This window comes from Bombus pascuorum, chromosome 6, assembly GCF_905332965.1.
Source record: "Bombus pascuorum chromosome 6, iyBomPasc1.1, whole genome shotgun sequence".
In the NCBI taxonomy this organism is placed as follows: domain Eukaryota; kingdom Metazoa; phylum Arthropoda; class Insecta; order Hymenoptera; family Apidae; genus Bombus; species Bombus pascuorum.
The window spans coordinates 694,702-710,531 of NC_083493.1; the positions used below are offsets into that span (position 1 = coordinate 694,702).

A 15,830-nucleotide genomic window follows, 5' to 3' on the forward strand; every position below is an offset into this window, starting at 1 on the left:
TACAAGTTTTTATCAAAAAACAAGGCAAATTACTTTGAAGAATCACAGCACAACTAAAACTCAACATTGCATTAATGCAAAATTATTCCCTACAAATGCTAATTTATTTCGTTACAAAAATTATCTTTTTTGAAAAGCTCACAACGTAATTGTTCAAAATGTAAAGCTATATTTGACACTGTCAAGAATTACAATTAACTGTTGTCATCAACGATAAAATCACTCTCAGTCACGTTCGATGAATCACTTCAGAAACAATCAACGTCGAAACGAACAGCTTAAGAATTCATTTTGGAAAATTCAAAATCTGTTTAACAGATTACACGACAATGCGAATTACGTTTTAAAAACTGCTGCATGTCTACGATCCTCTTCGAATGGTCCACGTATAACAGTCTGTCGCACCAAACGTTAGTCATCCTTTTAAAGAAACGATAGATCTTTACTCAACGAGCACAAAACGCATGCGACGCGCTACAACTTGAAACTTCGTTTAACAGCGACAGTCGCGACGAAAATGATGCTTCTGCGAAGCATGACGTTATATGAGTTTGAACGCAGGCCTAAGACGGCGTCGTGCAGGATGTGTGGAAGGCAGGACATCCCGTATGAGCAATTCACATGAGTACTCCGCTCGAGTGATAGAAATAAAAATAGTCGCACGAACCGAGGAAACTAGCCAGTTGAAGAAGTAACGGATGAGGGATCGGAAGTATGTAATGAATTTTGCATAAATGAATCAATAAAATATTTTCATAAATTAAATGTCTTGAAAATGGCGTTTTTTGGTTGCTTTTGATACCGTTAGATACTTTCTACACATAAGCGATAAATTAATTCCTTTCTCTTTACAATCTCTATAGGAATTGAATAATTACCTCCTCAAACATAAAATACTTGAAACAGAATTTTTAGTAGTCATGTATCGATATTTCTTTTTACAGTAGTATTTCGTCGACGAATATCGCAAAATTATGAATTGATATATTTTGTAACGATATAAAAGTAGCGAATCCAAAAAATGTTACGAAGAACTTTGACTGCGAAGATTAATATTACACGTAACGAACATAAAGGGAACAATTTCGCGATATAAATTGAATTACATAAATGCTTGAAGCGGTAAATTTTTCCGTTGGGATGAAATGCTGGAGTAGGTTTAGCGAATTGCAGGAAGTATGCTTCACTCGATATCTAGTATATTTCTCGAGTATCGATGATAATGATAGAGAGCGAAGTTAGGAGTTGCACGGTAAATAGACCTTTCAGTTGTTCGATGGGATTGAAGAAAGCGTTTCACAACAAAAGAAAGAAAGGATCAATTTTGCGGCAAATGTAATACGACAAACTACTAGAAAAGGAAACAAATGCGATTTCTCTCGATGCAAGCGGCAACTCGATTAACACGAAACTATTAAAAGCTTACTTCCTGTCGTGCAAAATTGAAATTCTGGATACTGATATGTAACAATTATATAATTATTTGCAATGTGATAACCTGTATTTCAGGAAACAGTATAAATTACACAGGATAAACTACAAAACATTATTGACAGATGCTTGATTTAGATAGTATTACTATTAGATAGTAGTATTCGATCTTTCTTTTCCCGTAAAAAGACATTAGTATCTATAAGAAACTATATTAAGGTAACGTAGTAAATGATGCTGCAATTCTTTAGACTATGTACTCTTATGACGTAACGTTCGTAACGCGTGACTCGACGCCACAAAATTTTTCCAACATTTTCTCAACGGTGATTTAAATAATTTGCAGTTTCCCTGCAAACAACACACAATTACGAAATCTTTAACCACCAGTCGTTTTTGCCACGAAGAAACCCGTTAACGTCTACGTAACACCACAGAGTTGATGTCGGCCAGTAATGCCACGAGGTTTTTGTCTAGTATGCGAGCTGACTTCGCAAAATGCAGCCGTTTCCTTTCTTATAATCGACGAGAGAAGGTTGTTAGTCTTTAGAAAGTGTTGTGGCACCAACTAACTCGAACCAAGCATTCTGGTTACAAAAATTAACGAGACTGTCGCAAAAATAGTTGATCGTATATTATCGTCAAAAACCACAATGCTATTAACACAGTTGTTCATAGAAGCGCGCTAACTAACACTGTGGTTTTCCGGTAAAGATGTGCGTTTGTCGGCTACGTAAATATACATATGTAAATTAACAACTTCATAGCTTTTACACAAAGAAACGCGCCTACTAATCCCATCATTATCTTGTTTTATCGTCACGATTAATTGCATTAATTTGCCAACGACGTAAGGTTTCTCTAACCTTGTAGATAACCTTGTCTGTTAGGTATGGAATTCTTCAAATAATCGTAATCCAATGTTGTCCAAAAAATTCCAGAAGGTGACTATCGCAAGATATATATATATATCTTACATATATATCTTAATATCTTATATATATACAATAAAGTTACTTAAGAAATTGAAGTCATTCAGAACTCAGAACAGTTGCAGAAGCGATTGAATAAAGAAAACCTTATCTACCATGTTGACACGTTACAAATTTTCTATCATTAAAAGTACCGTACTGAATAATTTCAAAACCCTTCGAGCGACAAATAACTTCAAGCCGACATCCAGAAGAAATACAATATAAGAGTCACAATTGTAATTTGTAACCTCTACGCAATGAATATTATCATAAGGTGTCGGATTATTAAGCTTATTAACGCATTTTCCAGCGCATGCAATGTGCGTTGCTGAGTTCATCGTGGCGAACGAGGTAAATCTCTCCTTTTTCGTAACCGAATACAGACTAGGTTCGTAAAACGAGACTCTCACATAGGCAACGAGGCTATGCAAAGTTTCCTTGCTTTCGAAAGCGACTTTGATGACGCGACATACGAAACATGATCGACAGAGAAATTTCTGCATTTCAAAAGGAATCGTCACAAAACACACTTGTTATTATACCAACAAAATGGTATTCCGTACTATCACACGAATTAACGTTCATAGAAAAATACGTGAAACAATGAGACTTTTTTTACATGTTATTACACGAGTGTCCGTGTAACGCAACTTTGAATAGTAATAACTATTCCTGAAATGAAATCCTGATGGTATGAACTCAATTTGCGTGCAATTTCCCAATGATCTTAGCTAATAACACGGCATTAGAGTGAACAATCGTAGGCAATATCGACAGGCGATTTAAGTTCAAATTCCAAATGAGCAATTTCGATGCGTAATAAACCAAGCTGTTGGGACGGAATCGCATATGTCAAGAGACATACTTGATATATTAGTATGCAGTATACGAATATAATTAAAGGTAAATCATGCGAATGTAACTGGAATTTATATTGTTCTATATATTTTAATTACCATTTTAATAATTTATTAATTGGTAATTTATATATTTTAATATCTACATTGAAGTGTTTTATTCGAAAAACATATGGAATATGTAGATAGGTATTGATTGAAAGTTACGTTTGATTTCGAGACGCAATCAGTCGCTAATTAACGTCAGAATATGATTGTAACTCGCATTATGAAAATTCACGACACATGTTGTTCTTAGCAATGTGGTAATTGTATCGATGGTTCTCACGATTCTTACCTCTGTACTGAGACGTGGCATGAAAGTGGTAAGATGCTCCGTCAAGGTCTTCATCAGCTTGAAGAGGACTTAAGCTTAAAAGTCTTGGCGCCTCGGCGTGGCCACGAAACCAACGCATTTCTGAAATAAGAAATTATAATTGGAACACGAGTTTTAATTTCGACTCCTGTTGAAATTTCATGTAAGGTACAATTATCGTTTCGAGGTGAGCAGAACTGACGGCACTATTGTATAAAATTGCAGAAACAGTTCGAATAAGAACAAATAATAGTAACGTTCGCGCTATAACAGGAAATCCTGAAAAAATTCCTAATTTCGCTGTTACAAAATTCGGTTTATTCGACATACATATTTTTTCTCTTGCAATCTCACGCAGATTCTAGCGAAAGATTAAAAATCAGATCAGGGTAAAAAAAATGCGGAGCAACGACAGGTTTCGGTTGATCGCAATAGTGATAATTTATAAAAGTGAAACGGTTACACTTGCGGTGAATGGATCTTGCGTGAACGAACGGCGACAGTTTCCGCTGTGATCGCTGAACCGAGGCCCTTCTTTCCACCTCGCGGGTGCACTTGTTACCGATACCGAATACATATGGCGTAAAAAAACGTAATGGACAGGCAACCTTGGAAAAATATGAAGGATGTTATAAATTATAAACTTTTTGTTTAAAATACAGTTCGCTGATTCGAAGGACGATCGAATGGTCGATTTTAATACGCATATACGACGGTTTATGGATTTCAGAGAACTGTAAAGTGCTTTTTATTGACCAATGTGAATATGAATACAAAACAAGTGTCCCTAAATGTTGTATTAATACACAATGGAAGTATTATGTGTAGTTTTAAATACCAATACCATTAATTGTTATATGTTGTAGTTCGATATATTGCTTTGATACTTAATAGTATCTATATAATTATCATGGATCCTGAGCATAAAATATTACTTTCCACCTTATGGAATTACCAACTTTATTTTCAAAAGCGATAAAGTGGAACACGAAAGCCGATTAAATCGGACTCAGAGATTCCTAAACGAATCGAAGCCATTATGCTAACGGACCTGGTACAAATTAATTAGCGAATGGTAGTAATTCTGATCCGTTCGACTAGAATTTATGTTTGCTCATCAAGAGACCTTGACTCTTGTCAAAACCGTTCACGCTGTGACAATTACACGTGGCTGCGCAAGGATTACGTAAAATTTCACAGTATCGTTGTATCATGAATTCAAGTTAATATCGATTTTCTTTGAAACTTACACAATGCACAAACACTTCGTTAAATTATTCGTGACTTATCAATCATACGTTGATGAGTAGAGTATTAATAATCCTAATTCTTCTCGTTCTTGATGCAATGCTCAAATTTCAATTAATCCTATTTCTTACTCATCTGTAGCTTGTACAAGCTAACAAACATTATCTAATTGACCGCATGATCCAAAAATCATACCTGCGAGTTAGTGTACCGTGTATATACATATTGCGGACGTTGAATTCTGCACTTCCAGTATCGTTGCATCAGCGATGTTAATACAGAGATCGCTCAAAAGACGGAAAAAATGGTTGGGTCATCTCGAAGAGATTTTCCGTTGCCTGTGTAGTAGATACCGTTGCGAGCAACTGTCGACGATAATGCTGTCCTTTTTCCGCCAGAAGAAGCACCGCTTGATCTTTCCTGATTCTCTGTCAGACGGAATCCTCACGGAGGCGTTACCGTTCATCTGCTCCTCGTAGAAACCGTAATTTAGCCACCTCATACTCGCCGAAACGAAGCCGCGAACATAACAACTTCTGCTTTAACGGTCCGCATAGTCTCTCATGACAAATCATGCCTTTTCCGTGTGATAGCCCGTGCTCAACGGACCAACGGATTTTGAGGGCGATTATCTTGTCACGGAAAAAGCGGTTATTGGAAGTGTCATTATTTATTACTCATTGAATAGTACATATCGTTTGTGCTTTGAAACATAAATAACGTGTTTCTTACGTCCTGTTCTTATCTTTCTTCTAATGTAATTTTCATCTATAAAATGTTGACGAAGGTATATACGTAATTGGTTTCGTTAATTGGACCTACATAGACGCGTTACATAAGCGTTTGTCGCTTAGAGATGCAAAATCTATTCTATAAAGATTCGATTGATTTGAAAGTTTACGGTGAAATAATTTTATTCCGTTATGAGAATCGCATACCATTATTCGCATTACAAAGGGGTCAAAAGAAAATGTAAAAGCGTGCGGAATCGTGAATAAAGCGAAACGATTCGTTGCTCGTATGGAATTTGGAAAAATACGCAGCTAGCTAATCCTATCGCTTAATCTATACTGCTATGAATAATAAAACACGTTTATTGGGTCAATCAGAACCATTTCGTTTTAATAACGAAGTATGTAAGCATCAGAGAGCCGCGATGCGATGTTAAAATTTTCACATCCGAAATATTTCATTACGACTCCTATTCTCACATTCCACCGACAATATCGATTTTCATCGCATGATTTTCCGTGAATACGGAGCTGGCGTTACACGCTGAGCGTGAAAAGCGTCGATTGCGACGCAACGTACAGAACTCCGTTTCTACGAGACGGTCGCATAATGGGATGATTAATACTGCGAGCCTGAATTATGCAAGGTGTTAATGCATCCATATTATGTAGATGCAGCTACGAGGAAACCATGAGAGAAAGAGAGGGAGAGAGAGCGGCGACTTTCTCCGATACAAATATGTATGCCAACGGTACCTTTCCGCTGCTCCCACGACGTCCGCTTTTCACTTTTCATTCAGACGACCGGCGACCATAAAAGATGAATCGGGGACCACGATCAAGGATGCCCGTCGTCAAGAGGAAGTTCATGGCCGTAAACTCGCGGCCCTAGAATACGCGGCCCGTGACAGTCGATTGATCGCAACTACCACCTCCGTAGAAAATTACACCGCGTGTTTAGCGAGCTGGATGCTCAGGCGAAGAATTTTTTCGAAAATTATATGGAACACGAACCAAGTGCACGCTCCAATTCGCGGAGGTTTCGATTGTTATTCCGGTGAAACTTAAGTGGGTATGTTTTGTATCTGGTTAAGGAATCACGGTATATCTCTTTCTTTTAATGGTTATTATCGATAGTCGAGCGTAGTCATGGGTGGGTGATCATAGGTGGGAAAGATTGGAAAGCCGCAGGTTCTTGAAAATTCTTTTAACGATTATTCTTTGGAAAGCTCTGTTACATTTCCTAGAGTTGTGCACAAAGTAATTTATAACTGGACACTTATTTTTATTTGTTATCAGTTAGTTGAATCTTCGACCTCTAATCTTACAAACGAATGAATGTCTAAATGAATCACGTGCATTTATGCACGAGTGTCCTTCGCTGAATTTCATGTCGTGCTCGAGTCGTTATTACTTTGAAGAATCTGGAAGCTAAACGTCCAGTTATCCATGCACAGATTTATCGTTCCACCTTCGTGGCTGCTAATTCGTTCCACCCTCCGTTACTCAGTGTTAAAGTCTCTTCGATGTTCTCGATTGTAAATCTTCGTTGCACCCGTCGTAGCCGTTATCTTGAATCGATAATACCAACAGCACTTAATTGCAGACTTCGCGATATGTTCTCGACCGTGATTAAATGCGGCCAAATGATCGTTAGACAATTAATTACGACCTTCGTTTTACAGAGACTAATTTTGTACAATTTTTGTGGATACGAGACATAAGACGGGAATGATTTTTCAGATTGAAAGCATACAAGGACAATCGGTGAAGTACTCTTATTATTTTATTTAATAAAGTATCTTAATGGTGTTACTTAATCTTTTCCTAAATTTATAGGAGTTTGAAAGTTTTATTTTCAGAGATATGTAAGCGGTATCAGTAAGTAAGTTTAACTCAAGTGACAGTTTTTAATTTTAAGAAATAGTAGTAAGATTATGCAAGTGAAAATTCTCCGCAATCTTGAAAATGTCAGACCGCGTCTAAATATTACGAGTGCGTCATAGTTACCTCAGAGATAAACATTTAACACAACACGTTCATAAAGTGAAGCACTCGTTATAACAGTGTTTTATGAAATTCTCACTTTCAACATCACAATAAGAAGCATGACAGTCTTTAGCAGAGCGCTAATAGCTACTAGCTATAATAAAGAATGAAATAATAGAAGGAATTGTTTAGAAAATATGATACACAGTTTGAAAAAGTGATCATATGATAATTTAAACGAATAACATATTTATTAGATTATATAAGAATACCGTATATTATCGTATTCCTAAATTTTTAAATGCAAGAACGCAAATAAATAAATCGTGAAATCAATTTTACGGCAGTAAACTTTAACTTAGAATGTACTCGCAATCGGAGTGGAGTATATGCATAGCGAACACTCGAATCCATTAAGCCATTAAGTAATTTACTCATCGCGCTTTCACTGATCTCCCAGTCAATTAAGTGAAACGCAATGACGTGATAAGGTTGAACGGAAACCAAGATAAAGTATGATTACGCAAAAAATGGAATCACTTTCTCAGAAGCAGAGAAACTCAATGTTCCCAGACACATCAAACTGTCCACACAAACAAACACAATCACATTTCTTGCTGTTCTTTGTTTATCCGTGACTATATTTCTTGTTTATTATTCAAATTGCACGTTAATTGCAATGTTAATTGTTTAATCTCGATTTGATCAAGCCCATGTTCCGTAAAAAATTTTATAAAAGAAATCTGTTTTAAAAAACAAGTAAATGAAAAGCGTTCATCGATGAATAGCTTCATATCCGAATCGAATCGTTTTTCCACGGTTTTCTGTTGGTAGCGGCGGTCGCGACAAAATCGAAGTCAAACGGTTTCTGTGAGTCATCGATAACGTAGTCGATGAAAGTAGAAAGTGTTCGAAGGGACCTGGGCTTGGTAGTACCAAGTATCATTCCGAGAGACTTTCGTTTGGCAAAGTGAATCGTACTACCGGGTAATTGGCCTCGATCTATCGATCTTACGCGGCTGAAACAACCGTAACTACGATTGTATCCTTATTAGAAACTGTTTCATCATACTTAGGCTTATAAACTCGTAACGTAAGGTGCTACGTTTTCCTGTTCCTTAAGACACAAATATACGAAGTTTTAATGAATGGCTGTTAAACGAATTCTTTCGAAACTAACTACTTGACTGTGTTCTAGAAAACGGTGTTTAATGCTATTGAAAAGTATTAGTTAGGAATGTGTACCTATGTTAAATATTGTATACTCAGTAAACGAATGTTGTAGAAATGAATGTTCCTTACCTGTCGCTGTTTCATTAGCCGACGGCGATGTTTAACGCAGGTACCCACGATATCCTTCGGCCTGGTCACACAACGTGACCCACTTACTTGCGACAGCATTCGTTGCACGGACACACGCGCGATCGTTGGCGCGAGGTACCTCGAGGTACGCTCCCGTGCGTCGCGCGTGTTGCGTATAACTCGATTCTTTTGGGATGCTCGTCTCGGGAATGCTGATTGCAAACTACTTTCACGCCGAGAGGAATTCATCCAACGGTGGTTGCAGCCGAAAATTCGCACTGGAAGACGCGATCGATTACTCGACTCGATGGATCTACGATGGTATATTGCAAAAGTATTTTTTTGTAAAATATAACAAGCGTTTCTGATAGAGGTAGATGCTGTGCCATTTAATTTTCTCGAGGCTAAAGAACCGTCCGTACACGTTGCATCAGTCGCGGCGAGGAACTGAATCATCTCGTCGGATGGAAGCTTCCTTTCTCCAAGAGTATAAACAAAACATAGTGTATTGAGAGTATAAGCATGGGAATTCTCGGAAACAAGATAAGTTGTAATTTGAACATTAAGTAGCGCATGTCGGAGTTCTTCCTCTGCTCACGCTTTTGTACTACGCAAATTTCTAAAATTTCACAGATCGATTTTATTTTTATTCAAGTATTCTATTCCAAATTTGTTAAATCTTCTTATATATTTTTACATGCCTCATTCCTACATTCTTTCAATAAATGCCTTTCGTTACCATTAAATTATTTTCCATTTATTCTACCCAGTATCGTACACGAACTCGGTGCAATTGCAGTTGCTAGCTGTTTAACTATTTGAGCTATTTCAAATTATTTGAAGTATCATTCACCAAATTCCAAACTCAACGCGATTTTAACGTATTCTGTCGCAAGAAACAGAAATGCTGCTAAAGCTATCCGCATTCACCTACCGCCAACCATAAACATACAACTAATTCAGAAATTTTTGAAACGTATTTTGTTTTCACGTGCGATTGACTCCCTCTGTTTGACGCCGTTTTGAAAGGAGGATAAAAATGGGAGCGGAGCGTACGTGCCGCTCGAATGGCACCGCATTCGAGACATAATTATGCAACTGTGCTGGCGGGCAAGCGTTTTCGCGTGGTCATTTCTACGCTTCGAGCAAATCTTCGACGAATCATCAGAATTATCCGAACGCGTTTCTCGAAAAATGGTCACACGAGGCGTTCGTTCGATAGATCTGCGACGTATATCATCGAAGTCTTCGTCGTTAAGAGGCGTATCAACGATCCTTTGGACCAACGTAAAAGAGTCACAAAATGGCAACGGAACTTATATGCGTGTTCGTGTCGAAGATAGCCGTTGCCGCGTTCACGTGCAATACGGAATCGAATTCGCCTGGCATTCCGATTGTGTTCGCACGATATCTCCGTATTTTCCGATTCGAGTTTCGATTAAAATTCATGAACGTTCGTGATCGGCGGCAACAGAAAGTTCGAGAACATAAGTATCGATTGCACGAACCACGCATAAAGCGTATGGAATTTTTCTGGAAGTACAAAACGTTTTGTACATGCTGATTCACGAAGTTGTATAAATATTTGTCGTTAGAAACCGTAAAGAGTAGATCGTGCAAATCGGTATTGGAAAAGGTCGATGATATGTCTCTTTGGCTTTAAGGAATTGAAAACCATTGGCAAATTTGCCATGGCAAAACCATTCTGTACTCATTGGAATCTCCTTCAAAACATCTGAATTAAAATAACCTCCTAAAATATTTCTACAGCTTTACATTAGCAAATTTTATTCGGAAATTACCGCGAGTAATAAAAAGAGCAGTAAATCCAATCATATTTCACTGACAATTAAAGGCAAACGAACTTTGGTATGCGTGCAAGAAGTACTGATACACATCAACCAGGAAGTCTTTAACGAAAGTTAAATCACTGATCGATTCCCAGTTGAACCGCGAAACTTTTTCAATGACCATAAATTCGATTGACTTCTCACTGCCGGATACTATTTCTCTCGATTTCTAACCTCGTAAATCAAAATCTTGTGAATCAACGTGAAGCAACGAATAAACAAACGACTCTCCTTAAAAATAACCACTCACACATTTGCTTCGCGAGAATCTTGAACTTTTCCGTATACCCGTTTAAAAATAGGAAGACGCGATGCGGCACCGAGAGAAAAGTCGTATTTGCAACGTCGCTACGCGCGGCTTATCGCATTTTCCATTCATGGAAATCGCATAAGTACGTGGCATGCATCTCGGTCGCGTAAGTGCATTTCCATGAAGAAACGGTGGTCATAAACCCCGGGTTCACCTCAAGGCTGGCACGAGGTGCGAATTATCGCTCTACGCTTAAATTGCACGTGATTTTTCTGAGCTTGCGGCATGGCACAGCTTGCCGTGCGATGCGACAAGAGGATCTTGTACAGAGCCTATCTTATTACGACTACGATTGCACGTGCATCGTTCCGAACGATCGCGGGACAAATTCTCAGCGAGTGGAATTATACGCGTCGGATGAGTTCGCGGGTGCACGAATCGTGGAAATTACGAGGACGATGCAAAATACGACTCGAACTTCTCTTTCGTTCGACCGTGACCCATAAATTCGCCACGATGCCGCTGTCTACTGACGTTCTCCTGGCGTCCGTAGCTGAACATCGAATGGAAAGTCGACGGCTCACTAGGATATTTTCTTCTTTTCTTTCTCTCCATTTTAGAAACCGTAGGACATTATCGCACGATATTCATAGTGTACTTTATTTTCGGTGTAGATGGTTGAAATAGCGGTATATAAATAACGGAAAGAGAATAACGGAGAAAGAAACGAATATTTTGCGTTACTCCTATCGGAACCATTAAGGAGGATTATCTTTAAGGACATAAGGAAAAAGACAATGGGCAATTGTTGACAGGGGATTTTAAATAAAGTCAACTTTAATAGCGAAGTATTAAGCGATTAGTCAGACGCACAGCATGAGAAAGTGGGTCAAATAATACCGGACCGTGGTAATATGCAAGTTCTTGATTTTATGGAGAGCGATAGGAGTAATTATTAATTATTCATAGCGTTCCAATCGCTAATGGCAATAAAGTATTGATGTCGCGTCGTTTGAAGATCGTTGTATGGATAATTATCTTGGAGGCTTCAAAATCTCGTCGCGTTGTTAGAGATTTAACACTCTCGTGTCTGATGACGTAAAGCTACGTCCTTTCTTAAAGTTGAATATCTTTCCGTATGATACTACGACACTTTACGAGTTTAATCTTTAATACGACAATAATATATTCTTGGCGAACTTTTTATCTGCATATATATAAAGAAGATACGTTACCGTTCCTGTATTAGAACAAGCAAGCACTTTCATTCCTAGTTGTTCTTTGTAATTAAACCTTCATAATTCTCACGTGAATAACATACCATTTTACTTACGTCTGATCATGTCCTCGACTTGGCAATGACATTTCTCGCCGTCACGCTTTTTACCAAGCTCTCGAAATTTTTAGCATTTCCACGGGTCTAATTACTCGGAAGATCGTATCTTTATTGAAGGAACGCGGAGCAACCGCGGGAGTCGCGTGATTTAACGAACCGCACCGCTCGGTAAATTGGTTCTAGACGAGATGGCTAACTAACGTATAAGGTAGTTAGGAGATCCTAATTAATTACCTATTCACCAACGATTGCGAACGAGGAGAGATTAAAAAATTAATTGGCCACGTAACGATTGTATAATCGTCCTTGGTTTACTATCTGTTTGTACAAGCTTAATTTAATTATATCAGGTTAGTTATGTAACGTTGGAAATTTGTTAAAAAACAGGAGCTTTTAGCTAAGAAATATCTGGCGGTTCGTCTTTTTTGTGTGCAACTAAATTAGGTAAATATTTACGAACAAAGAACTCGCATAATATCTTACGATTTATTGCACAGTATGCATCCTGAAACAAATATTGATTCTAATGATAAAATTGTCTTTTTCTCAGACGGACAATCATCAAGATAACATTACGTTCACGATACCACAAGCGACGCTTCAAAGACGATTCATCAGAACCACAAAAGAGAGCAGTGAAATCATTAAAATGGCTCAGTATGATTATGTTGAATTATTGTTCACGACATATTGTTCGCTATGGAAGCAACCGGAAAAACGGTGTTCCGCGAGCTGATTGTGGAGGTCGGATACCTTCGCGAACCGCGATGCAAATCTGAACTCGCGGCGCGATTCTGTAACACGAGGCAACATCACGCTGACTTCGGTATGCGATATGGACGATTAAAGCTTGTTCCAACAGACTGGTCGTGGCGATTTATCATTCGCCGCCCTATGGGCCTCTCGCGACATGCGAAATTCGCATTTAAGGAGAGCGTGGATCGTGCTCTTCTCTCGTGGTGCAAGCGCCACGGGTAGGTGAAGGCTTATCCGGATCTCGTTACAAATAACTCCGCGTGCTGCATTCTGTATTCGTGTTCAGCGGGGTGGCTTTGCTATCCAATGGACGATTCGTTCGTTCGTTCGCTTTAATATCACCGCGGTTTTCTGGCTGCGGAAATTACGAGTCGCTGGCTCGCTTACGACCCTCGAACTATTTACGAGACCGTGGTGGCGGCCCGAGGTAACGAGACGTGTCGCGTGAATAGTCGCGCGAGCAGAGTTTCGCTCGAGTCCCCTTTGTATCGCGACGTCTCATATCGCGGTTGAAAATGTTTTTAATCGATCGCTGTACTTGTGCAACATCTTCTACGGCCACGATTTGTGCGAATAACGAAGAAGCAGATGCGTAGCTACGTGGCAATATATTTATATTACGGGTAGTCCGTTGATCGAGATTACTCTTCAGGGCTGGAGGATATGTTTGAAAAGTGATATGTGAACGTCTTTGGGTGAAGCACTAAGACAAAAAGCGTGTGGGCTAATAGTTTGGGTTTGCAGAAAAATTGTTGCTTTGTTTTTGTGTCTATTAGTGTTTGTTGAAATGGAAATTATATTAACCGTTAAGCAATTCAAGAGACTATTCCGTAACAAATTTAGAAAATTAATGAAACATGCATACATACATTCCCGTATGAATATGTTTACAAGCAAAGAAAAATAATTGCAATGTAAAAATACTTACATTGAACGTTAAAAGATAACATGGTAAAGAGTTATACGCGCACAGAATACATCTCTTAGTTGGAAGATTGAAACAGCTTTCCATTAATTCAGTCAAGTATTTCTCTGGCAGAAAATAGAATGTAATTCTGATAGGACAAGCAGAGGGTTTAGTTAGCGTAGAAACAAGCTACGCTGTAAGATATTCGAGTTTCAAATTTCACATTTCTGGGATACATCTCACTTGAATAGATTTTACCGCACGATCTTACAAATGGCAACAACGTTTTACAATAAGAAATCATAGGAAACGAACAGTTGACGTCTCGATATACGTTTCAGCTAGATGTTATGACATATATAAATTTTCCACGAGCGATAAATTTTTACCTTGTTACATAAAATAGAATTAGTAAGTACATCCTTGTGAACATTTTTCTACTACTCTCAAAAACGGTAGTACTCGTATTTAATCATACCAGATAAAGAAATGTAATATTCGAATATTCTTTTCATCGAGCTACTTTACTCGAGTTCAACTCCTAGAATTATAACAGATAATGGTAGGTAAATGGTAAAATTTATATTATTTTTAAAACATTTAAAGAAAATACAAAAAATACAACTGATTAATTTGTTTAAATTAGAAATAGCCAATGTTGCGACTTTGTTGAACGCGGTCGATGCATCTTGCCTCGAAATGGTTACATTCTAAGTTTCTCGAGTACATCTTGCCCACGTATAACTGCGAGCAGCTACAAATAGCTCGCGGCATCGTATAATGTAAACTCATGGAAAACTAGACGCCCACGATTCGATGCATGAAAAATGAAAAGGAGAAATAATAGCTAGTAGAATATCATATTTTACTGACTCGCTTCCAACTAATACCACGAGTTTTGCCTGTATGAATTAATGGATGTAATTTTTAAATATTGTTATTGTTTATAATATCGAGAAATGCACTCGGTTTTAATGTATTTCCATGTGCATTTGCGTTACTTGGCAATCGTCAATTGTGTCGCTAATTATACGTAATTATGCACCGTTACGAAATAATGCACAGTTTTCTTACGTTCCTTTCCTGGATTACTTTACATACTAGTATGATATGACAACATTAGAATTTCTGAAGAATTGTTTCGGTGTAATGGTACAGTGGCTTGTGTTGCGGTACAATGTTATTCTAACAGTTCTCTAACAGACTGTTATATAGAGAATAATATACAAATTAGATCAAAGAAATGAATATTTAGTAAGTCGACATAGATTTTCGACTTAATCGTGGAAAATATACAGGCAGATTAGTTCCACTGTTAAGTATTTACTGTTTCCGCATTAAAGTAGGAAACTGGTATAGGATGTAACAAGCGTTAGGCTCACAAGAATGATTCACGCAGGACTGATAACGTTAAACACGTAGCAATGTCGTGGTGACAAGTAAATATAGTTGGTTAGACAGTGTTACAACGTACCATAGATAATGCACAATTAATTTCGACAAATACAATAAATTGCTGCTTTAGAATCAGTTTGTGAATCTACATATGTTGCCTACGTTATTTTGATTCTCTTGACATGTACTGTGTTCCACTAAATTATTTGGTACATGTTTCAAATCATTCTTTACACTGTTGAAATACTGATTTTTAATGATGAAATTGATTAAATGTTTGTAGATTCTCTGATCAAAGTGTATTTCATCGAGCAGTTTTGCAATGAGATGATCTATTACCATGACATACGAAACAATTGTGTGCATACTAAGCATTACTTTGCTAAAATGTGAACATATTATTCGACATAATATTTTTAACCGTGAAAAGTGAAAAAGAACAATTTTCG

The 15,830-nt window shown here is 37.8% G+C and overlaps 1 protein-coding gene across 5 annotated transcripts in view; it reads right to left on the reverse strand.

Annotated features, from left to right (window-relative positions):
- The window catches only part of LOC132908330 (uncharacterized), a 41,184-nt gene that overhangs the window by 6,061 nt on the left and 19,293 nt on the right, over nt 1-15,830 (reverse strand). Inside the window, exons 2-3 of one of the 5 annotated variants that reach the window (XM_060962266.1) lie at nt 8,888-9,165; nt 3,600-3,719 (exon numbers count right to left, since the gene is read on the reverse strand). In XM_060962266.1, the coding sequence (XP_060818249.1) occupies nt 3,600-3,717 (118 nt within the window). In that variant the 5' untranslated portion in view covers nt 3,718-3,719; nt 8,888-9,165. Of the gene's footprint in view, nt 1-340; nt 513-3,599; nt 3,720-5,060; nt 5,342-8,887; nt 9,201-15,830 lie in introns of those variants that run through there. The other 4 variants (XM_060962268.1, XM_060962269.1, XM_060962267.1 and 1 more) reach the window with 4 other exon arrangements.